The sequence below is a fragment of the Fringilla coelebs genome (assembly GCF_963513975.1).
Source record: "Fringilla coelebs genome assembly, chromosome: 3".
Classification (NCBI taxonomy): domain Eukaryota; kingdom Metazoa; phylum Chordata; class Aves; order Passeriformes; family Fringillidae; genus Fringilla; species Fringilla coelebs.
Window position 1 is genome coordinate 268,996 of NC_140030.1, and position 23,093 is coordinate 292,088.

Below are 23,093 nucleotides of genomic sequence, written 5' to 3' on the forward strand. Positions count from 1 at the left end.
ATCGTGAATAGGGCGGGGCAGCCCCGTGCAACAGCCAATGAGATAGCGAGAGGGGGCCCTCAGGGTCGCTGATTGGCCGGTGGGCGTGACTCAGCCTATATAAGGCGTTGTGTGCGCAAAGGCCCCTCATACAGAGGGGCTGAGCGATAATTCTGCTCGTTGTGAGTCTGCGCGGCTTTATCTGTGCAAGCGGCAGCCCGCGGCACTGGCTGGCGGTGGCATTGCCGGTCCCAAGTCCGCTGTTCCCCCGGAGGAGCCTCAGGGCAGGTCGAAGCCGCCTACGGGCCGTGTAGGTAGTCCCGGGGCGGAGCGGGCCGCGGTGCCGCTCTAGCCGCGCCTCTATGGTCGGCACTTCCGGCCGCCGAGCTTCCGGCCGCGCGACTTCCGGTCGCCGCCCGCCGGTGCGAGGTCCCGCCGCCTCCGCAGTCCGCCCGCGCCCCCCGGTCCGGTCCGGTCGCCGCCGACCGAGGCCGCCGCGGCCGCAATGGGCGCCTACTTGTCGCAGCCCAACACGGTGAAGAGCTCCGGGGATGGCGCCGGGCTCGGGCCGCGCCCGCTGCACTTCGGGTTCAGCGCCATGCAGGGATGGCGCGTCTCCATGGAGGTGAGGGGGTGAGGCTGGCGGGGCGGCGGCATCCACGCCCGGTGCTCCTCGGCATCCTGCCCCGACGGCGTCGAGCGGCGAGGAGTCCGGGGGCTCTCGGTCACCCCGTCCCTCCCTCACGAGACCGGCAGGGGCACTTTGCCGCTCCCGGTGCCGCCCCAGCCCTTCCCGAATCCCACACGGCAGCCGCGTGTTCCGGCTCCTGCGTGGAGAGTCCCTCCGTGTGGTGAGGGACACGTGTGGCTGGATAAATCCCTGCGAGAAATAAGGAATTAGGGTAAAAAAGGAAGGGAAGGAGCGTTTGAGTGAAAGGAAGGGGGAAATTCTCAGGGGAAATGCCTGGTTTTCTCCCCTGAAATGAAGTGTCGATGCCTTGCTGTGCTTCCTCCCTGTTTATATTCATTTATAGGAAAATCTGTAGAAAGAATTCTCATGGCTGCTCTCAGTCTGCTGTTGCCAGTCCTGGCTTTGCTGGGCTCATTGTGGGCAGATGAGCTGTCCCCAGACCCACACCTGGCTGAGGATCCAGGTGCTTGCCTGTGTCCCCCCAGTGTGGGAGGCTGCAGGAACTGCCCTAAGAGCTCTTGAGGGCAATGTGGGGCTGCTGGCCCTGCAGGTCTGTGAGCTTCAGAAGCTTCAGACCCTCTGTGAGTACCAGTAATGTGCTGCTTTGTTTTCCCTTTTGGGCAGCCAGCTAACAGCTGAATCCAATAAGGATTAATCCTTGTCCCTGCAGCCACCCCAAGTGCATCGCTCAGTGTTTGTTTTGTAGCCCAGTGGCTGGTTTGGCGAGGACGTCCCATTCAGGCTGTCAGACGTTGAATTTTTGCCGATCTAGGTCCATAAGCCTTTTTGTCAGACACTTCACCACCTCTTGGAGTGCAACAGCAGTCGTACAGGTGACAAATCAGTGGCCAGAGGTGCTTCCTCCTCTCTGTGTGTGCAGCCCTGGGCGCTGGTTCTCGGAGTGGAAGATGCAGAACTGGCACTTGTGCTCCTGAGATTCACTCGGAGGATGTGTGTGCAACTGGCTGGCGGTGTCTGAGTGGTCCTTGCCAGTGGCACGGGGACATTGCTGGAGCACTGACTGTGACCTCAAGGGATTAACACATGTGTAAGCAGCTCTGGCACCCCTCTGCACGGAGCTGGGGGTGTCAGGGACCCAGCATCCCTCTGCACGGAGCTGGGGGTGTCAGGGACCCAGCACCCCTCTGCACGGAGCTGGGGGTGTCAGGGACCCAGCACCCCTCTGCACGGAACTGGGGGTGTCAGGGACCCAGCACCCCTCTGCACGGAGCTGGGGGGTGTCAGGGACCCAGCACCCCTCTGCACCGAGCTGGGGGGTGTCAGGGAGCTGGGCTGAGGTGAGGGAGAGCAGAGTGACCCTGGTTTATGGTGTGGTGGGGTCACTCAGCCCTCCCCCAGCTGGGGCAGGGCTCTGCCTTCACTCACCTGGAGCTGTTGCTGGTACCTGAGCAGAGACTGGGTGAGGCCCCCAGCTGCAGATGTGGGTTCTGCACTGCCCAACACCTCTGATTTATGCCTGCTGGCACAGGCTGCACTGAGGCCATCAATGTGGACGTGGTTTAGTTGAGTTATCCCAAGAAACAAGCAGATGGCAGGAGTTGAACCTGCTGCAGATTGCTTCTGAGTCTGATGGGAGAGAAATGTGTGTTTTACACACAGCTGAGCAGTCAGTTTTCTTGCATTCCAGCTCTCTTTTTTTCTGCTCTGTCTTACCTTGTTTTGTTTTTTCATTCTCTTCATGTTCAGTTGCACTTTTGCTCTTCTACAAGGCTTGGAGAAAGTCCTGAGCAAATGTTTGTGCTTAATGCTGTGGTTCTTTGTGTGTTGGTGAAGCCAGTCAGAGTGTGCACCTGGTAAGACACAGGTATTTTGGATGTAAAGGAGCTTTTTGTCACCTTGTACTTGGGTTTTAGGAGCCTGCAAGTGAGGTGGTTGTACAGGGCTCTGAAGAAATACTGTAGCTTAGTCCAGAGAGGTTACTTTGGGAGTAAGGAAATATTTGGGGCAGATGAGGGACCCCAAGAATAAGGATACAAAAAAAAAAAATTTTAAGTGCTAGAAGCAACAAAGAAAAGGGCTGAAGTCAGTTTTATGGTCCAGAGGAGTGCTCTGGGATACAGTGGGAGGCACAGGCTGTGCTTGGCTGGGGCTTCTCCAAACTCTTTGCTCCTGCTTTGACTGTACCCCCGCTGTGAGACACCTACAGCCCCAGTTTGCAGCTCCATTCTCTCCCAGGCTTACAACAAAAGCCCTTGCTGCAAAAACTGAGAGTTCGGTTCAAAATATGGAGATTTGTTAAATGACCTCTCAGGCTAATTTATTAATTTGCTTACTCGCTTTAGCTGAATTGGGTGTTTGATGTTTTAGACAGATTTTCACCACTGTTACAGTAACCACTCAGATGGCTGGGGCGAGTGAAGGATGCCAGGGTGGCAGAAGCAGACTTTGGGAACCTTTGTGAGCTCTTTCAGCACAGGAGATGACAGTGAGAGGGCAGTGCCTGCAGCTCCCCGGGCAGGGCTGGCTGCACACTGCTCTGCCAGCACGTGGAGGCTTCACTGCTGTGCGGGTGGCAGTGCCAGCACCTGGCTGTGCCCCGAGGGCAGCGGGAGCGGGGCACACCTGAGCCCCCCTGCGTGTGCCAGCCCTGCCCGTCTGGGGTTTGCTGAGGGGACAGATCGGGACAGGCCCCGCGGGGCTCAGCAAGGACTGGTTTTGGTGCCAGTGCTGGGTTTCCTCCGCAGCAGCATTTGCATCTCTTTCATTACACTGCTGTTAGGTCACCTGGGGCTTATCCCAGTTATTGTGTTGGGGGTTCACTCTCTGTCTCACTGGCTTCTGTGAATGCTCAGGAAAATTGAGCACTAAAATGCTGCTGTTTGGTTTATCTCTGTTTTCATTTGCTCTCCAGTGAGGGTTGGGGAAATTTCCTGCATTACCATTCATTTTGAGTTCAGATGGTCACTTGTCTGTTCAGAAGCTCTTTTCATCCCAGTGCCAGCAGTTCCATTGCAAAGAGTGCTGCATAAACCCAGAACCTCACTGTTCCTGTTTCCTGAGCAAGCAAGGAACAGAGTTCTCTTTTTACAGAAAACTGGAACTCTGGAGAGTGAAGAGACCTTATCCAAGGAGTCATACCTAAAAAAGCAGTAGAGCTCGGTAGTTGCTGGGCTGTGATCTAGTTCTGTGTGTGTGTGTGTAAATTTTGGAATATTGCTGGCAGCATGGACACATCCAGGTATTTGAGACTGCTGTCTTGGAGTAGCCCAGTGTTTTGAGGCAGTTGTAGCACACTGAAGGTGATGAACTACAGAAAAGATCACATTGTTGAACATATTACAGGATACATGTTCTTCCTGACCACAGACTGTGGGATGTGTCAGGTGGTGAGGGCTGGATTGAAGGAATGTCTGGGGGTTAGCTGGGCAGGGGAAGGACCTAGGAGAAGGGTTCAGCCTGGCCGTCTGTTCCAGGCTGCGTGTTGCAATAGCCAAGGGGGGTTTGCCTGCCCATGGGGGAGGGAGTTCAGGCTGTAGAAATCATGGGGGTGCCTTCCTCAAAGCTGGCTGCTCCACAGAGACCTTATGGAGAGAAGGGCTGCGCTCTCTCCATGGCTTGTGGGGGTGTTGAGCCTTGTGCTTTGCCAGCGATGGGAATGGAGCTGGGGAAGGGCCTGGAGCACGTGGCTGAGGGAGCTGGGGAAGGTTCAGCCTGGAGAAAAGGAGGATCAAGGGGACCTTCTCACTCTCTGCAACTCCTTGACAGGAGGGTGCAGCCAGGTGGGGGTCACACTTGTCTCACAGGAAACAATGGACAGGAGAAGAGGAAGCAGTCTCAAGCTGTGCCGGGGCAGGTTCAGGTTGACTATTGTGAGCAATTTCTTCATGGAAAGGTTTGTCCCTCCCTGGCACAGGCTGGCCAGGGCAGAGGTGGAGTCCCCATCCCTAGAGGGGTTTAAAAGCAGTGTGAATGTGGCACTCTGGGGGCATGGGACGGGCCATGGAACCCCAACTCTGGGTTGGCATTGCTGAGGCAATGGTTAGGCTCAGTGGGCCTTTCCAACCCAAACCAATTTGTGTTCCTATGATTTTCTGTGGGTCTAATGCAATCCCTGTCATTTCAGACCTTTGCTCTCTCTTTCAGGATGCCCACAACTGCATTCCCGAGCTGGACAGTGAAACAGCCATGTTCTCTGTCTACGATGGACACGGAGGTAACTGCATCCACTCTGCTCTGTCTGCCCTTAAGTGGGACCCCCTGGGGCATCCATCTGTTGTTAGGAATTCTGCTCTTTGATGGAAGCATTTTCTTTCATAGATACCATCCAGAGAGGTTCTGAACTCTTAGGGGTCCTGGGAGGAAGGTCAGGGTTTGATCTGAAATTGAAATCAGATTTGTATTCCATCTTTTATACCTTTTTAGAATGGCTGTTTTTATGGTGGATAAGCGGGGCAGTAGAGTCACAGAAGAAAAAGTGGTAAGAAAAATCACCAGAGATTGACTCAAGGCAGTGTGTTCTAGTGGTTGCCCAAGGAAAGAGTGAAAATCAAAACAGGCAGATCCATTCCCTGTAAGGGTTCCTTAAACTGGAGATTGCAGCCATTCCATCCTGGAGACATGGTGGAGTCTTCTGGATGAGCTAACTCTTCACAAATTTGTCTAATTGCATTTTAAGAAGGTTTCTATGTTTGGTGATTGTTTACACTGTGCATTTTGCATAGAATCATTATTTGAAAAAGGTGTGGTTAAATCTGCTGCCTGATAATTTCACTGCTGTATCATGACACAAGGAATGAGTGAATAATCACTCTGGTAGTACTTTTCACTTTTACTTTGGGACTCCGTGTTTTTTATTTTCCCAGTCAAGAGGAGTCCAAAGCTTCTCTCTGCTTGTATGACTGAATATTGCTATTAAATACTATTGCTAATATTATTGCAGAATTTCCTCTGCCAATATAATGTAAGAGCTCAAGATCCTCCAGTTAAATCTTGCAATTTATTTTAATTTTGATCATCCTGAATGATCCATCATGGTTTACCTCTTTTCCTGCTGATTTATGTAGATGTTGAACAACATAGCTTTTCAAGGAGCTCTCCCAGTGGCCATCCCCCATTCTGAAAACTGCTCCTATCTAACCTCCCTGCTTTTCTTGTGGCAGCTTAGTATGGAAAACATTTGATGGTTTATTTGAAGGCTCTTTGAAAATATGCATGCAGCAGACAAACTGAACTGCCTGTTTCCTCCTGTTCATTGGCCCTGTTACAGTGTCCAGTTTGTGACTGTCACTGCTGTGGATGTAGCAAGCAGCTCTTCCAAAGAGGTCATCTCACTCTGAAGAATGTATTTCACATCCTGAAATTACTTTTTCCCCAAACTTCATCTTAAAGTGTGCAGAGACCCATGTGGAGCACTCACTGATATCCTGAAGGTTCTCTTTGAGAACGTGGGGATGATGGGTTGGTGCGGAGAGGCAGGGAATGACAAGCAAATGGGATGTAGGAATCAGGAGCCACTCACCTCAGAAACTGTGTGTGTCAGGCAGAAGTAAAGATAAGGACCATCTACCAAAAATGGGTCAAGAATGAAGAGTATCAAACCATCTGTTCTCCTCTGAGCTCAGTGTGTTGGTTTCTCAGCTGCCAAGGTCTTACACCATGTGTTGGGTTTTAGAGAGGCTTTGGACACTCATGGCATTCCTGTTAGTATAGGACAAGTATTGTGTTTGGGGTTCTTAAATACCATAGGGAAGATCTGAGATAGACATGGGATGGCAAAGCACTGGCGTGAGTTTCTAACTCATATTTTAGATTTCTAGTGATTGAATCTCTACAGCTCTCCCTGGACAAGCCATATCAGGAAGGACATGGATGTAGTTGAATCTGAATTAGAAGAACAGCTTTTGCCCATCCTCTACTATTGTGTGATTTTATTGATGTATTTGTTCTTAAGTTTGAAACAATTTCTCAGGTCTCTCCTATGTAAGAGTAAGGTTTTGGGTGGGAACCTTGCTAAGCTTTATTAGCTGGCAGTACAGAAACTGAGTTTAGCTTCTCTTATATACCTTGCTCATCTCTCAGCCTGAAACACTCCAGTAAGCTTCCTGCTCCAGATAGTTTAGGAAAAGTTTTTATTACTGTCTTATTTGAAAAAGGGTGAGTTTGGGTTTTCTTTTTGCATATTAGCATTTTCCATTTAATTGATCCGTTTTTCTCTTATGTTTCCCTCTTGTGGACAAGGCTTCCAGTGTTTGAAAGATGCTGCTGGGCCAGTTTTTTGCCTTCCCCAGCTCCTTTTTTATGTGCTCTGGCCTCCCTGCCCCCAGATTCTGGAGGATGATATTTGGGCACTCTGCCCCTTGAGTGAGGAGCAGGGAGTGTTTGCTCAGTCCCTATTGCTGTCTACTTGTCCTTTAGCCTTTATTTTAATAATGTGTCTTCACTGACATGTGTCTTGCATTGCTCATCTGTCTTGAGGTTTATTTCTCTCTCTTTGCTATTTGCTTTTTCACTGTTTTTAAAAAAATTATTATTATTGTTTTAAACTTCTCTCAACTAAAGGGCTTCCTGCCTCTTACTCTTCCAATCCATTCCCCAGTTCCACGAGAGGTGGGCAAGTGGCTGGGTGGTGCTTAGCTGTCCCCTGGGGTTGAACCACAGCAGTCCTTTCTTGGCACCCACCATGGGGCTGGAAGGGTGGAGCAGCAATGGATAGAGCAAGTCAGAGGGTTTTGTATCTGTTAGCAGCTGCAGGTCACAATGCTGGTTCCCAAGGTCACTTTACCTGACCCACACCACACTCTGTTCTGTGCTGTACCTGTTAGAGGCTGCTGTTGGTTCCTGCTCTTTGCTGGGCCCTGCAGTGATTAGTATTGTTTGACCAAGAGATCTGTTATTCAAACACTGACCTTGAGGCTCAGCTGGCACTTGGGCTCTGCACTGGGGACATTACTGTCCTTCAGCTTCCATCTCATGGAGACAACTAACAATTTTTCACCTCCCTCCAAGAGGTGTTTTTGGAGAAAACATAGAATGGCCAAGGCCTCACAACCCTCACAGGCAAGACTTCCTTCCTAATATCCCATCTAGCACTGCCCTCAGTCAATGTGGAGCCATTCCCCCTTGTCCTGTCACTCTAGGCCCTCGTCAGAGGTCCTCTCCAGTGTCCCCAGGTCAGAGCCAGTCTCTGTGCTCCCTGTACCATGGAATGCTTGGCAGCACTGTGTAGCAGCAGCCATTTGGCTGTTTGTGTTCTCTGTCAATGACCACTTGATCCCTTCTCTGCAGGTGCATTGGAAAAGTCCCTTGTCTGTCTTTCTCCCAAATCTCCCCACTTCTCTGCTTCCCACTATGTTCCCTTTGCTGAACTGATGGCTGGCTGCTGCTTTCCTCTTGCTTCCCCTGCTCCCCATTCCCTCACAGAGCTTTACTCCTGCATACACAGCTCTTCCTGATGCCCAGCTGCCCACACAGTCTCTGCTGTGCTCAGAGAAGGGCAGAGGAGTTGGGATGTGCAGCAGGAAGATCAGAATTTCTGTGGCTGGTGCATCCTGTGAAAAACCCTCCTGTACCCTACAGGAAAGGAGCCCACATGGCTCTGGTTGTACCTACAGGAAAGCCCCAGGTGCAAGTATGCTCTGGCTTGCTGTCCCCAGCCACCCACACTGCTGCTATTTTGTACTGTGACAGGGAATGGTTGGTCCAGCACAGCCTCAGGATGTTCCTAGACCCTGCAGTGGTACCCTCCACCTGCCTGCAGCTTGCCCTGCTCTTCTCTCTCTTTCTGTGCAGTCATTTCATTTGTTTCTCAGTTTCTGGCTCTAATTTTTCTTCTTAGTGAGGTGTGAGCCACATCCACATTCCTGTGTCCCACACTGTTCTTTGCTCATGTGAAAACCTCAATGACTAGTGTGATCTGACAACTCACACTCTTCTTTTTTGCCCTGTTCAAGAGAAATTCATCATCCCTCATTGTTTACTCTTCCTTCTCTCTTAATAGCACCTTCAGGATGTAAACAAATGCCCCCCATGCCCTTTTCCATACCTGACACGATTACTTACCAAGCGAGGGGAGTTTCTGGCTTTTAAAAATCTCTCAACTGCTCTAGGATGAGCACTTGAGCTGTCTCTCAGTACTGTTATCCCCTGTGCTCTCAGCACAGTGTTCTGGCTGCTGTTTATCTTGCTGTGCTCTTTCCTGCAGTAAGTGACTGCCCTATCTCCTGAGAGGTTCATCTCAGTCTCTGGGATCTCATTGCCTTTGGTCTGGAACACACACTAGGGGACAGAACACTTTTTACGTGCTCACTGCACATTGGTAATGCTCCAGTAGAACCTGCAGTGAGCATAAGCTTCCCTTTCCTTCTGCTTTCACTGACGTGTGAAATTAAAGATTTCCAGGTAGGCTGGACCTAAAGAGTCTGCCTAAGCTCCCTCTCAGGAAGTCCACAGCATTGGCCAAGCCTGGTGGTTTGGAGCTCTGAGGTGTGCCAGGGCATCTGCACATCCTACTGAGGAGGTGTCAGCAGGATCCCCACACTCAGCTGCTGTGTCACTGTTCTGTGTCTGGAGCAGCTCTGGCTTGTGTCCCAGGATTTACCTCAGGAATTCAGCTGCTCAAGAGCGGGTTCTGTCTGGAAGGAGCAGCCTCTTTAAATAGTTTCTGCTCTTTTTCAGGAGAAGAAGTTGCCCTGTACTGTGCCAAGTACCTCCCTGAGATCATCAAAGACCAGAAGGCCTACAAGGAAGGCAAATTGCAAAAGGTGAGGAGCCAGCTCTGCCCTGCACTGAGTAAGTGCCAACACAGAGGAAAGCCCTTGTGTCAGTACCCAGCTGGCTCTGGGTTGTCCAGGGAGGTGATGGAGTCTCCGTTCTTGGAGCTGTCCAGAACCTGCTCGGGCATAGTCCTGGGTGTCCCTGCTGGAGCAGGGTGTTGGAGCAGGAGAAGCCGTGGGTCTCTGCCAGCTGCAGCCGTGCTGTGATTAGTTACAGTCTGCAAGCTGGAAGGGATGGGATTGCACAGCATGGCAGGCAGGCATCCTGTAGGGAAGGGGCAGCTGTCCACTCATGCCTTTGTTCACACACAGGCCCTGGAAGATGCATTCTTGGCCATTGATGCCAAGCTCACCACAGAGGAGGTGATCAAGGAGCTCTCTCAAATGGCTGGGCGGCCACAGGATGATGAAGATGAGAAGGAGAAAGTTGCTGATGAAGATGATGGTAAGTCAGATGCCACTGCACAGACAAGCCTGCAGCTCCAGGACAGGGATGTAGAGCAGCAGGGTGAAGTCTCCTTGGGCACAAGGTTTTCTGTCCCAGTTTCTCAGTTAAATTTTGGCTGACTTGAGCTACTGCCCCTTAGCACTGTCCGTGGCTTTGGGCTGGTGCTGGGGGGGAACCTTTATCCATTTGCAAGCTTAATGCTATGGATAACAAAACAGCCTGTCACCATTTTCTAGAGAGCTTCCTCCATGAGTTGCAGGGTTCCAGGGTATGTCAGGAATTCTGAGCTGGACTCAGTTGTGGAAGGGAAATGACGTGGTGTGCAGTGCTCAGCTCCCCTGGCTGGTGGCAGCTACCAAGTGCAGATAGGATTGAAGCAGATCCTGGTCTCAGCAATTCTTCCTCCCACAAAGAAGCAAGTGTTCCACTAGCAAGTGGCTGCCAGCCCAGGAGGTGTTTCCTGGGGTGGAATCCTGTGCTGCTCTGATCGAGTACCTTGTGACTAGCCTTGAGACAGATGCAAGGTGATCCTGTCACCTTGAACAATATGTCAGTCTGGAAATGCTCAATTTGTTGGGTTTTTTCCTCCAGCTGACAGGGAGGAAGTGGGTGGGTGGGTTTTCTTTCTCCTTGTTCTGCATTTTCAGGAGAATTTGGGCTATCTGTATTTGTTTTCCTTTTGGGATTAAATAGCAAAGCAAACTATATGCAAGGGGATGTCAGTAGGGAAGCAGTGGTGTTTGGCCCATGGTCACTGGGGAAAGTCATCCCTCTTTCTGTCTAGTCCCACTTGGGAGATGGCCAAAGCTGTGCTCTGACCTGTGGTACCTGTCCAAATGACAGCTGGTGGGGATCCCTGGGGTGTTTCAGCTGTTCTCTTGTTCCCAGCTGCAGCATTAATGACCAAACCTGCACATGGCAGCGGTGGCTCTGCTTCCCTGCAGCTCCCTGGGAGCTTATGCCTGGGCAAATGAGGCTCTACCCCCTGGCCATACACTGATGTGCACACTGTGCTCCCACCGGCCCCCATGCCTGATGCAAACACTCTGTGGTGCTGTCAGTCGGCCAGGAAGCGCAGCTCTGGGGGCACTGACAGGCTGTGCTGTGCTCAGAACTGTTCCCATCCTGCTCACCTGTAGCATCGGGAGCCGTCGGAGGGCACAGGCCTGGGGAGCGCTGCTGGGGCTCTGCCAGCAGCAGCCTCAGCTGGAGCAGCTCAGCACAGGACCCAGTGTGCTGGGTGTCCTGCTCTCTCACCCTCTCTGTCCTTGTCCCCTGCCTCTTCTATTTGCAGTGGATAATGAGGAAGCTGCTCTTCTGCACGAAGAAGCCACAATGACCATCGAGGAGCTTCTCACACGTTATGGACAAAACTGCACCAAGAACCTCAAAGCCAAGTCTGTAGCTGCAGCTGGGGATAACGCTGTGGAGGGGACAGGCAAGCAGCATGATGGGGAGTCAAATATGAATGGAGAGGCTGACCCAGGGGAGCTTCCCGACCACAAGGAGAGGAAGAACGGGAAGCCAGACGAAGAAATCACGGGTATTTCCTCCACCTCAGACAAAGCCAGCGCTGGAGGCAACAGCCCTGCTCTGCAGAAGCCTGAACTAGGCAAAGGTGACGAGGCCGTCACCTCTTCTACTGGGGAGGCCGGGCCCTCCTGCTCCTCCACGGGAAAGCCCCAGCGCACAACCAAATCCAAATTTTTTGAGGACAGTGAGGATGAGTCAGATGAGGTTGAGGAAGAGGAGGAAGACAGTGAGGTAGGAAACAGCACTGGAACAGAGTGGCCTTGTGGCTGGGCGAAATGCATTGCTTATGGTGGTACTTGAGACGAGCCTCTGGCTCATCCTAGGTGTGTTCCTAGGAGCAGGTGTTTCAGGCTGATCCTTTGAGGCCATCCCATGGGAATGTTTGGGCTTTTTGAACTAACCCTGAAGGACACACCCTCATCCTGCAGCAGCCATAGCTGATAGCCCCTGGTCCTGCTGCATGCACCATCCCTTCATCCACTGCTGTAGTGATACCAGCTGCTCTGGTTGTAGCCATGAAGTGTGGGGGACATGTGGCAGGTCACCTCACACCTCTGGGGGAACTGATCATAGGTCCCCAGGATGGAGGGACCAGTGGGGGGCAGCACCAAGGATCCTGTGTGACTCCTGTGGTATCTCTCCTTTCTTGTAGGAATGTAGTGAGGATGAGGACGGTTACAGCAGTGAAGAGGCAGAGAATGAAGATGATGAAGATGACACCGAAGAAGCAGAGGAGGATGAGGATGAAGAGGAGGAAATGTTGTTACCGGGCATGGAGGGGAAAGAGGAGGTGCATATCCTGGTTTTGCGTTCTGCAGCTTAGCATGGAGCCAGGAGCACTTGGGAGACTCAGCGGGGGGTTGTTCCTGTTCAGGTGGGGACAGAACACCCTGTGCACTCTCCTGGGGCTGAGGGAGCTGCTGACAGGCTGCAAAAGCTGAGGGATCGCCTGGATCTGGAAGGCAGGTTGAGATCAAAGAAGCTGATGCTGGTGCTGGGTGTGAGGTGCTTGGAAAGCACTGGAGAGAGAGCGTGGGCAAGAGCAGGAGGGCTCTGCTGGCACCACTGCTCCAGGGCATAGCACAGCTCCTCACTAGGCAGGGCTCTGGCTCTTCAGCCCATGATGGTGCAGTCGGGCAGGCTGGGGACCCAGGGGTCAGGAGAAGGGCATGTGGCTTCCAGGGTGTCAATTTCTCCCTTTGGGGAAATGTCCTGACTTGAAGTGAGGATGTGCTCAAGCTGGGCTGGGGTTGGAATTAGCACATGGAGCAGGGGGTACAGACCTGTGGAACGCCACAGAATCCTGACCCACCACGATGCATGGGACTGTGATGCAGGTGTTGCCTAACCCTGCCCCTCAGTGAACACATTCCTGGTGTTTCCCACTTCCCTCAGGCCTTCTCCATTGTTCCATGTGTGCTTACGGGGTGCGATGCAGCGCCCTGCGATCTGGGACGCTGCTGGGGCTGCGCAGCTGGTGCTGGTTCCCTTAACGACCTGACAGCTAGAGAAAGAAATCTCACCAGAATTGTCTCCTGCAGCCTGGCTCAGACAGCGGGACCACGGCCGTGGTGGCGCTCATCCGGGGCAAGCAGCTGATCGTGGCCAACGCCGGCGACTCGCGCTGTGTCGTGTCCGAGGGCGGCAAGGCCGTCGACATGTCCTACGACCACAAGCCAGAGGATGAGGTGGAGCTGGCCAGGATAAAGAATGCTGGTGGCAAGGTCACCATGGACGGGAGGGTGAACGGCGGCCTCAACCTCTCCAGGGCCATCGGTAAGGAGGGAGGGGGGATGCTGGCAGGCCTGGCCTCAGGAGCGCCGCGCTGACAGCACTGCCAGCCACTGAGGCTGTGGGACAGTTTTTAATGAGATGAGTGAAACCTCTTCAGTGTTTGACGGGAGATTTCAGTCTAACTGGAGAAAATGGCCACAAAGCAGTTGGACACCAGTGGAAAGTAGCATCTGACATATCCCAGGCTGTTGTGCCAGCAGCTGGTTTGTCAGAAACCACCTCATGTAAACTGTCCCAAAACCAGACTGCTGCCTCTGGAACAGGACTTTTCCTATTTACTGAGTTATTGAGGAATCTTGGTGTGTTGCTTCATGGCAGTCTGAGCCCATTTATTTATCTGAGTGTGTACAGAAGGACCCAAACCACTGAAATCATTATCTTAGTGTAAAGATATAAAACACCCCTCTAGGATGGAAATAAGGACTTTATCTAGGGAGACACTGGCATTCCCACCTGCTATTTTGTGGTGACCCTGCAAGTCCCTTCATAGGATGATTCCTGATAAGCTGCTAGTCAGAGCTGAGGGCCAGTTTTCTCAAGGGAACTTTGAATCATAAATGAACTCTGGAGTGGTTTGGGTGGGAAGAGGGACCTTAAAGCTCAACCAATTCCAGCCACAGCCATGGGCAGGGACACCTTCATTAGACCAGGTTGTTCCAGGCCCCATCCAGCCTGACCTTACACACTTCCAGGGATGGGGCAGCCCCAGCCTCTTCAGGGGTGACAGGTGCTGTGTGCAGTTGGCCTGGTGTTGGTTGCCCCAGGAGGTGGGGAAGGGGCACTTGGTTTGGAGTAAAGAGAGGCTGAGCTGGCCAAGACCCCTCTTCCCTGGGCTTGTCAGAGCTTACACCTGGAACCTGCAATGGTTCCTCTGCTTCGTGGCCCTCAGTGTGATGCCAGGTTGTGGGAGCACTCACTGGTCCCACTGGGAATGCCCTGTGGCAGGGCACAGCACTGCCTGTGCCCAGACATCATCCTCCCCACCACAGGGGATCACTTCTACAAGCGGAACAAGAACCTGCCTCCAGAGGAGCAGATGATCTCTGCCTTGCCTGACATCAAAGTGCTGACAATAAACGATGATCACGACTTCATGGTCATTGCCTGTGATGGAATCTGGTGAGTGCTGAGGGAGCTGTTGTGCCTCTGGGGCATCACTGCTCCAGCCTTTTTCCAGAGCTGAGTCTGAGGAAGGCCTGTTGGACACTGTGGCATGTGTGCTCCCTTTGCCTGCCTTCCTGACCTCTCTGCTTTGCAGGAATGTGATGAGCAGCCAGGAAGTGGTGGATTTCATCCAGTCGAAGATCACCCAGAAGGATGAGAATGGAGTCCTGCGGCCACTCTCCTCCATTGTAGAAGAGGTAAGAGGGGGAGCTCTGCTGTCTCTCCAGCAATGTGGCATTCCCGCCTCCCTGCTCGGTGCCTGGCTCTGCCCTCAGATGGGTTCCCTGGGCACTCCAGCCAGTGTCTGACCCCAGGGGTGCTGTCCAGCCAAAGGAGTTTGTGCCCGCATTCAGAAACCTGGGGCTGCTGAGGCCATCTCTGTCTCTTGTCCAGGGAGAACAGCATTTGACTCCTCCTGCACAGCTCTGGCCTGGCAGCCCCTGACCACTGTCAGGTGCTGGAGCGGGCCCAGTGCCTCAGGGTGGTGTCCCAGTGTGTATCTGTTCTCTCTGCTGACTTGCCCTGTCCCTCCCCAGCTGCTGGATCAGTGCTTGGCTCCAGACACCTCAGGGGACGGCACCGGCTGCGATAACATGACCTGCATCATTATCAGCTTCAAGCCCCGTAACACACACCCACCTGCTGAGAGTGGGAAACGGAAACTGGGGGAGGCAGTGGCACCAGCAGAGGAGAACGGTGGGGACAGCACCAAGAAGGCCAAACTGGAGTAGCAGGGCCCACCTGGGGACTGGGCTGTGCTCACCAGACTCTCGTTTCTTACCCATGCTGAACTCAAGACTCCAGGTCTTGTCCTTTTTTTAGCCTTAGCAGAGGCCTTGTTTGTCCGTGTCCTGGTGGGGGGTGGGCGGGTCTGGTTAGCAAGGGCATGTCCACTGTTCATCCGTAACCATTCCAAAGAGGGAGCCGGGATGAGCCGCGCCCGGGAGCGCCGCGCCGCACGAGCCGTGCCGAGGAGGAGCAGGAGGAGGATGTCCCCCCATTGTCTCCATGTGGTTGTTGCCATTTCTGTGCCTGTGAATTTCTGTTTGGAGGGAAGAACTTTTTCACTGTTGAGGTTTTTTTAATCTGCACCCGATTATTTAAGGCCCTTTCTGGTTTTTTTTGTGAAACAATCTGGCGGTGGTGCTGCAGCCACGCCGTGTTCAGTTGTACACTTTCAATCAATACTTTTTTCAAACTAAAAGACCAGAAAATACAGGTGTGGTCTTGGTCCTTGGTTCTTTCCTGGAGGGAGAGGTGAGGAAGGTGGGGTGGGGAGGAGAACGTTTGTCCCTGTGGTCTTGGATCGCTGCAGTTTCCCCAGGATGGCTCTTCTGAGGTGTCTCACACAGAGTAGACATGAGCCTCTGGAGAAAGTCTGTGTCTGCTCAGGGGATAGGGGCACCAGGCATGCCCCTGAATTCACCTGCCTATAGCACCCATAGAGCTGCACCTTCTGTCATGGTGTGTCAAGAGGCAGCTCCTCCCTGATGCACAGCTCAGACAGGGGATGTCAATACCTGTGGCTGCTCTGGCAGGAGCGAAGCCTGTGGGCTGTAAAACACTGATGGAAGGGTGTGGATTATGCAGGTGGGCTCTCCCTGTGTAGCAGAAAGAGCCCACTGGAAAAGAGCACTCTTTGGTGATCCATTATTTCTTTTCGCACACAGCTGGCTCCTTTTATGTGCATTTCCCACACTTGTTCTCTCTCCCAGTCCCTCCTTCCCCGCAGCCTGGAGCTGTCCCACCTGCCCCAGGGTTCCAGGGAGCCAGAAGCTCTCTGGGCAGCAGACCCCATTGCTGTCAGAAGGTCCCCTGGATCTCAGGCACCTCTGTCTGACCATCCTGGGACCCTGTGACAGCCAGGCCAAAGCCATCACTGGAGCTGACCAGGGCACCTCCCTGCACAGCCCCAGGACCCTGTGCTCCTCCGTTCCTGGTGAGCTGCCAGCACTGAGCCTGCCAGGAAGGCACAGCACCCCTGCATCTGTTCCCTGAGCAGCTGCAGCAAGGTGTGCAGCTCTGAGGGCCTTTGCTGTGGCACGGGACCCACCACAGAGCATTCTGAGTAAAAATCAGCATGATTAAACAGCAACAGAGCACACAGAAAATGGTCTGTAAGTTACTAATGTGAGGTCACCATGAAACAGAGCCATTATGGGGGCTCCACAGAGACTGGAGACTGCATCACAAACCTTAATGACCAGGAACAGTTTAAAACCAAACCCTCTGGAGATGGATGGCTGGCAGCAGGAATGGGATGACAGCACATGGCAATTGAGGAAAACTGGTTTTAATGTCACCAAGCAAAGCTGCCTCAGCTCAGGCTCTCAGGGATGGCAGAAATAACTAATACTTTAGGACTGCTTGCCCCTGTGACTATTCATTGTTTATTCAAAATCTGGAGTACCCTTGACCAGGATGTTGACAGCAGGGAGGAAGTGTGAGGTACTGAGCAGCCACTTCCCAGAGTGATCCTGAGATAAACCCATCTGGCAGCAAGTGGAAGCTGTGCTAAGAACAAACCCGCTTTTGCAAAGGAAAAAAAGTCTTCCTGAGAGGTCTCCTCAGGCAGCCCCATTCCAGGGGAACATGGAAACAGCCTGAGCAGCAAATCCAGCTGCAGCTGGGCTGTGTGAGGCTCTGAAGCACCAGACTCGCACGTGGCTGCAGGGGCCCAGCCTGGATGCTACCAGGACTGCACAACTCACTGCAGAGCCACCAGGCAGGGTGATGAGCTGAGGCTTGGGGCTGCCAGGGAAGGGGTCAAAGGTGCCAAGAGAGGCAGTGAGGGACAGACTGAACTGCAGAAGCCAAGACAACAGCCTAGGACCAGAAGAGTGGAGTTTATCTTCAAAAAAGGAAGATCTGTAGTACAAGGCACTGCCAAAGGTACAACCCCATCATATGGGAATCCCTGAGCAGCTGGAGGAAGCTGTGCAGGTGAGCCAACTCACAAATCTCACCTCCTATGGAGACAGGCTGGAACAGCTGGGGATGTTCAGTCTGGAGAAGGATCCAGGGAGACCTTAGAGTCACAGTGCCTGAAGGGGCTCCAAGAAAGCTGGAGGGACTTTGGACAAGGGCCTGGAGGGACAGGCAAAGGGAAATGGCTTCCCACTGCCAAAGGGCAGGGTTAGATGGAAAAACTGGGAAGAAATCCTTCCCTAGTGAGGCCCTGGCACAGGTTGCCCAGAAAAGCTGTGGCTGCCCCATCCCTGGAAGTGTTCAAGGCCAGGTTGGACGAGGCCTGAGCGACCTGGCTCCAGGAAGATGTCCCTGCCCATGGCAAGGGACAGCAATGAGCTTTAAGTTCCCTTCCAACCCAAATCCTTTACTCATTCTGTGACTGCCCACCTCTGAGCAGCAAAACATTCAGGAGCAGCAAAACATTCAGAAGCAGCTTTTTTCCCCCCAGGATGCTGCAGTGGAGTCAGAATGGCAAGGATCCCAGGGCCTGAGACTACGCAACCCATCTGGCAATAGGTCCCCTACAGCCCATGGTGCTCCCTCCACACTGGCCTTGCTGCAGGATGGATCCCTGTGGGGACCAGCACCAGAGGTGGGAGCTGGGGGGCTGCTGCCCTCCCCTAACCCTGCAGCCTGCTCTCGGGGCAGATCAGCTGGTACAGGCAGGGCAGTGGCCACTCCAGATAATCCCAGCATCACCTGGGCAGCCTCCTCCTCACACAGGTCAAATGTAATGCCTGTCGTGCACACTAGTGGGCTGCCAGGGGGCTGTGCTCTCTGCAGAGTTTTGCCACAGGAGACAGAGCAGCTTTATTTCCTAGTGAAAAGAAAGCAGAGCAGCTTTATTTCCTAGTGTTGCCACTGGGAAAGGGGCAGACAGGGCTAGTGCAGGGTGCAGCAGTGCTGGGTGCAGCTGGCACCCACCCAGGACCAGCTCCCAGGGCTGGGTATGCTGGCAGAGAGGGACTGGCTCTGCCACAGGAGGGCACAGGGCCTGTGTGTGGATCAAGATTCTCCCCCTCGGGCCCCCATCACTCCACAAGGACACCCACGGAGCTGCCCCTGTCACTGGTGGCTCCCAGGGAGTCCCCAGAGAGGCTCTGCCCAGACAGGGCACTGCTGAGGCTCTGGTGCCGGGCAGAACGTGGCACCGCTTCCACCGACACCTCCACCTCGATGGTGACACCTTCCCTGCAGACAGACAGACAGACAGACAGACAGACACTGGCCTGAGGGCAGCAGCCTGAAGGGGAACATCCCGTCCCTGCCCAGCACAGCAGGGATGCTGTTTGGAAGGGATGTGCCACCCCCAGCCCCTTGGCACCCTGCCTACCTGTCAGAGGTGTCCTGGCCCTCACTCAGCATGCTCCCAGCAAGGGCCACCGTGCTGGCTGACTGGCTGTCCCGCTCTGGCCACGCCGGCGCCGGGCGCGGGCTGCGGCTGCTGCTGGGCAGGGAGGCAGCAGCGTCCAGGGCTCCATCCTCAGGCGCTCTGGGGCTGGGCAGCACCGACCACAGCTCGTTCACTGCGGAGAGAGAGCACGCCGTTCCCACAGACTGCCCCTGCTGCAGCAGGGAGCGCACAGGCCAGGCCTGCCAGCTGTGTGGGACCCACGCTTGGCCAGGTTGTCCAGCTCCACCACGCCGAGGTCACCGGGCGTGCGGCCGCCCCTGCAGCCCCAGCGGCTCCGGCACAGAGACAGCACCACGGTCCCGTACACGTAGGTGAGCACCAGGGGCACGCCGACACCTGTGGGCAGACAAAGGGTCACTGCCCAGCCCAGCCCTGCTGCCTCTGGTCCCAGACATCCCCCACAGTGCCACCCCCACCGTGGGCAGTGCCCACGGCACTCACCCACAGTGAGAGCTGTTATGATAGGGGACACAAAGAGAGACAGGAGGACACTGCTGGTGACAGAGAGGCACTGCTGGCACCCGGAGAGGCTGCTCCGCCGGCTCTGGCCCAGCACCTCGAGGACAAGACAGAAAGGTGAAAGGCTCTACAAAGACCTCGGCACAGCCCCAGGGACTCAGCCTCTTCCCCGCCTGGCAGAGCTCTAGCCACAGCCACCCAGACACCCTTCCCTCTCCTCAGGGACAGGCAGCCACCACAGCACAGGTGTTCCTGGAGAGCCCCCCTAGAACCCTTCCTCCTTTCACCCACCCTGACCCTGCTCCCCAGGCTGAGCACACCTGCCCTACTCGCAGGGGCTGCTGGGGGCGGCAGAAGGTCCTGGCAAGGCAGGACTCTGGGCTGTCAGGGGTAGCACAGAGATCTGCTAAGGGTAGTCAAGAGTGGCACAGGGATGTGCTGTGGGCAGTAGGGAGCACTGCAGGTCTGTCCAGGCCAAGAGCCATGAGCTACCAGGCTCAGCAGGGAGCAAGCCCACAGCTGCCAGTACCTTCCTACCCATGTAGATGGGGATCCCAATGGTGATGACAGGGACAGCGACACCCGCAGCAAGGGAGATGACCATGGGTGCTCCCAGCACCATGCCCAGCTGCCACAGGATCCTCCGGGTCCGGGACCACGGCCTCTTCCCCCAGAAGGTGCAGCCAGAGGGGCTGTGGGCACAGAGCAGAGCTGAGCCAAGGCTTCTGTGAGTGGCAGGCAGAGACCAGCACAGCCTGGCCCCACGTCAGGGGACATCGAGGAGCCCCCCTGAGAGCAAGCAGCCAGGCTCCCCCAACCCTGAGTTCCAGCTGCCTCCTACAGGGAGCCAGCAGTCAGCCCCAGGCCGGCCAGAGCCAGCAGCACAGAGCACCCTGCTCCCCCTGGCTAACCCCAAACCTGGGACACCCTGGCTGCCCCCATCCCAGCTCCCCATCCTGTCAGGGCCCCCAGCCTCGGCCCAGGGCAGCCCTACAGACCCCCCAGCTCCTGTCAGAGCCCCCAGCCCCTAAGGCCCTGCACTGACCTCAGAAAGTGCACGTCAGAGATCTCCTGCAGGCAGAGCCAGCAGAAGAGGCAGCCACAGACCGTGCAGTTCATGCGGTTGCAGCTGCCATCGTTGATCTTCATGATGAAGGCGCTGCAGCGAGGACACACCTTGATGTCCTCGGCCTCAGCTGCGGGCAGATAAGATGGGATGAGGGAGCAGGACAGAACAGTGTGCATCCATCCCAGCCTGTCCCTGTCCCAGTGTGCATCCATCCCAGCCCTCCCCATCCCACAGGAATCACGGGGGGAGCCAAGGTCCCTCTATACACCACGGCCCAACTGGCACAGGGCTGTGAGACTGCAGCAGAGGGAACTCTGTATCCTGGCTCCAGCAGCCCCACAGGCAGGAGGCACAGAGGCACAGGACTGTGCCAAACCCCAGCCCTGCTGCTCCCACCCTGTGCCAGGCCTCACCGTGGGCTGGCTCCTCCAGCTGTGCTGTGGGGGTGGCCAGGCTGGGGGCCGGTGGCACTGGTCCACAGGGGCCCTCAGGGTGCCAGGGCTGCCGGCAGTGGTAGCAGAACTCGGTGCCACAGCCCTCACGGCCACAGGTGAGGCGGGGACACTCAGCACAGCCATGGGCAAAGACAGCGTAGCTGTGGGGAGAAGGTAGCTGGGGCTGGGGTACAGCAGGGCGCCCCTCCCCGCACAGCCAGGCCAGGCCGTGCCAGTCCTGGTCCTGCACTGAGCTGGAGCCACAGCCCCGGCTCAGGAGAGCTGGGATCCCACCCTGTCCAGCCTCAGGCCTGGGGCTCACAGAGTACCCAGCACAGCCAAGGACACCAGCCCTGGCAGACAGAGCTGCACAGGCTCTGCAGCCAGACCAGGGCTGGACACTTCCCTGGGCACACCCAGCCCAAGGCAGGACAAAGTGATGGGAACCCAGCCTGGGAAGGGCTCACAGGACACGGGCACACCCTGCTGCTGCGGGAGGGGGCCACCCCACCCCGCATTTCCGCCCGTGCTGGGGCCCTGCTGCGGTACCTGCAGTCAGGTGCAGGGCACCAGCGAGTGCCGGGATCCGCCACCAGCAGCCGCCGCAGCAGGAACTCCTCGTACTTGTCGCGGAGGGCGGGCTCGGGGAGGAGCCGGTGCACGTCGTGGGGCTGGAGCGCGGCGGGGCAGTGCGGGCAGGAGACGGGCACGCGGCTCTCGGTGACGGCCAGGCGCAGGTACTGCTGCAGGCAGCCCCGGCAGGAGCGGTGCGAGCAGGAGCCCAGGCTGGGGAAGGCCTCGGGGGGCTGCGGCAGAAGGCACAGGGGACACTCCTCCAGCGCCCGGCCCTCGCCCAGGGCCAGCACCACCCGTGTCTCCTCGGGCTCCTCGGGCTCCGGTTCTGGTGGCGTCTCCTCCCCGACGGGCTGCGGCTTCCTCCTGAAGCAGCCCAGAAGGCGGCGGGGCCCGGGCACACGCGTGGGCTGCTCCATGGTGGCCCGCCGAGGTGGCCAGGGTTGCAGTTGAGCTAGGGAGGGCAGCGGGGAGGAGCTGGCCCGGGTGCAGCCCCCATGGCCCGGCTCCTACCTGGGCCTCGCCAGAGGTGGCAGCGGAGCCATGCCCAGGTGCAGTCGGTGCCGCTCGGCCTGCAGAGGAACAGCCCCTGAGAGCGAGCCTGTGCCCTGGAACAGCCCCCGAGCCTGGCCTGCCCCATCCTGCCTCCTTCAGCTCTGCCTGACGGGTCAGGACCGCAGAGCTCCCAAATGCCCAGCGTGGGGAAGAGAGGGGTAACGCCGTGACAGCCAGCCCAGGCACAGGCAGCGTGACGCTCACACCGACCCCCTCCCCAGGGCACTCCTCCCCAGGTGACACATGGCTAAAGCACTCTTCACTGCAGCTCACGTGCCAAGGGACCCAAACCCCAGTTCATTCCGTGACCAGGAGCCAGGCGATTCCTGCAGTGGGGTAAATCTGTCCATTTCCCACGCCTAGAGCTTACAAATCCATGGCCACACCGCACTCCCTCCCCATGGTCCTTCCCTCTCTCCACCCCAAAGCTGCCCCCTGCGCTCCCCACCTCAGCAGCACTGCCACACCCCACAGCACTCCCGCATCAGGGGCCGGAACCGGTGACACTCAGGCGAGGCTGAGGAGTCCCAGCACGCCTGCTCTGCTGGGAAAGGCACTGGGTGGCTCCGCATCCCCCCAGGGACCCGGGGCGGGATTTCCGCGGTGACCGGGGAGCGACAGGCGGCCAGGGCTGTACCTGTCAGCGGGGAATCATCGCTGGCAGCACGGCACGGCCACGGCTGCCCCGGGACGGCCCCAGCCCGGCACACGCAGCGCCCGTGGGACCTGCGAAGGGACAGCAGCGATCCGTGAAGGGGCCGAGCGCGGCTCACGCAGCCCGGGACGCGGAGCGGAGCCACCGGGAGAGCCCAGCGAGTGGTGCGGGGGCGGATGGGCACAGCCCGGGGACGCGGCTGGGCTGCACCGGCCACCTTCGGGACCGGCCAGAGCACGGCGTGACCGGCCGGCCAGCGGCCCTCGGGCCCAGCGGGCGAGACGCCAAGCCCCGGGTGTCCCCGGTGTGACCGGCGCGGAGACACCGGCGAGACTTACCGGGGTCTGCCCTCCGCGCCGGCGCTCGGCGGGGCCGGACCCGGAGGGCGCCGGGGGAGGAGCCGCAGCCGCCCCTGAAGGGGCGCAGAGACCGGCAGCGCCCGGCAGCGGCAGCGGCCCCGGTCCCGCCGGTGCCACCGCCTCCCGCCGGCCGGAAGGGGCGGAGCCGCTGCTGTCCCGCCCCGCCGCCCGCCCGCGCCCCCGAGCGCTGCCCGCCTGTCCCGTGCGCTGGCCCGGCCCGGCCCGGCCGCACGCCCCCGCCGGGCCCGGGCCCGCTCCCCTCAT

General features: G+C 56.4%; 2 protein-coding genes across 3 annotated transcripts; one reads left to right on the plus strand and one right to left on the minus strand.

Annotated features, from left to right (window-relative positions):
* The first annotated feature begins 178 nt into the window (after positions 1-178).
* PPM1G (protein phosphatase, Mg2+/Mn2+ dependent 1G) lies at positions 179-15,544 on the plus strand. Its single transcript, XM_084202477.1, has 10 exons — positions 179-604; positions 4,775-4,844; positions 9,305-9,390; positions 9,715-9,847; positions 11,145-11,614; positions 12,036-12,173; positions 12,925-13,159; positions 14,167-14,296; positions 14,436-14,538; positions 14,878-15,544. Exons 1-10 carry the CDS (start codon positions 485-487, stop codon positions 15,070-15,072), a joined length of 1,680 nt encoding a protein of 559 aa, XP_084058603.1. The 5' UTR covers positions 179-484; the 3' UTR covers positions 15,073-15,544.
* A 1,211-nt stretch (positions 15,545-16,755) lies between these two features.
* LOC311152313 (E3 ubiquitin-protein ligase RNF19B-like) lies at positions 16,756-23,078 on the minus strand. Of its 2 annotated transcripts, XR_014616053.1 has the most exons (11): positions 22,809-23,078; positions 22,453-22,541; positions 21,237-21,832; positions 20,667-20,848; positions 20,230-20,380; positions 19,714-19,876; positions 19,167-19,281; positions 18,927-19,061; positions 18,645-18,837; positions 17,308-18,502; positions 16,756-17,167 (listed from the first exon to the last, which is right to left on the minus strand). XR_014616053.1 is itself a non-coding variant. In XM_084203288.1 (10 exons), the coding sequence occupies exons 3-10, from the start codon at positions 21,677-21,679 to the stop codon at positions 18,343-18,345; spliced, it is 1,542 nt and encodes a 513-aa protein (XP_084059414.1). In that variant the 5' UTR covers positions 21,680-21,832; positions 22,453-22,541; positions 22,809-23,078; the 3' UTR covers positions 16,756-18,342. The 2 variants fall into 2 exon arrangements, 1 of the variants encoding a protein (XP_084059414.1); XM_084203288.1 differs by having other exon boundaries at positions 16,756-18,502.
* Between the last annotated feature and the right edge of the window lie 15 nt (positions 23,079-23,093).

Excerpts from the sequence above, each read along its gene's own strand:
- PPM1G (XM_084202477.1), top strand. The coding sequence starts at position 485 with ATGGGCGCCTACTTGTCGCAGCCCAACACGGTGAAGAGCTCCGGGGAT. Across the intron at positions 12,174-12,924 it reads GCATGGAGGGGAAAGAGGAG|CCTGGCTCAGACAGCGGGAC; the intron begins GTGCATATCCTG and ends TGTCTCCTGCAG. Across the intron at positions 14,539-14,877 it reads TCTCCTCCATTGTAGAAGAG|CTGCTGGATCAGTGCTTGGC; the intron begins GTAAGAGGGGGA and ends GTCCCTCCCCAG.
- LOC311152313 (XM_084203288.1), bottom strand. The coding sequence starts at position 21,679 with ATGGAGCAGCCCACGCGTGTGCCCGGGCCCCGCCGCCTTCTGGGCTGC. Across the intron at positions 19,282-19,713 it reads CCATCTACATGGGTAGGAAG|GTGCTGGGCCAGAGCCGGCG; the intron begins GTACTGGCAGCT and ends CTTGTCCTCGAG. Across the intron at positions 18,503-18,644 it reads GGCCAGGACACCTCTGACAG|GGAAGGTGTCACCATCGAGG; the intron begins GTAGGCAGGGTG and ends GTCTGTCTGCAG.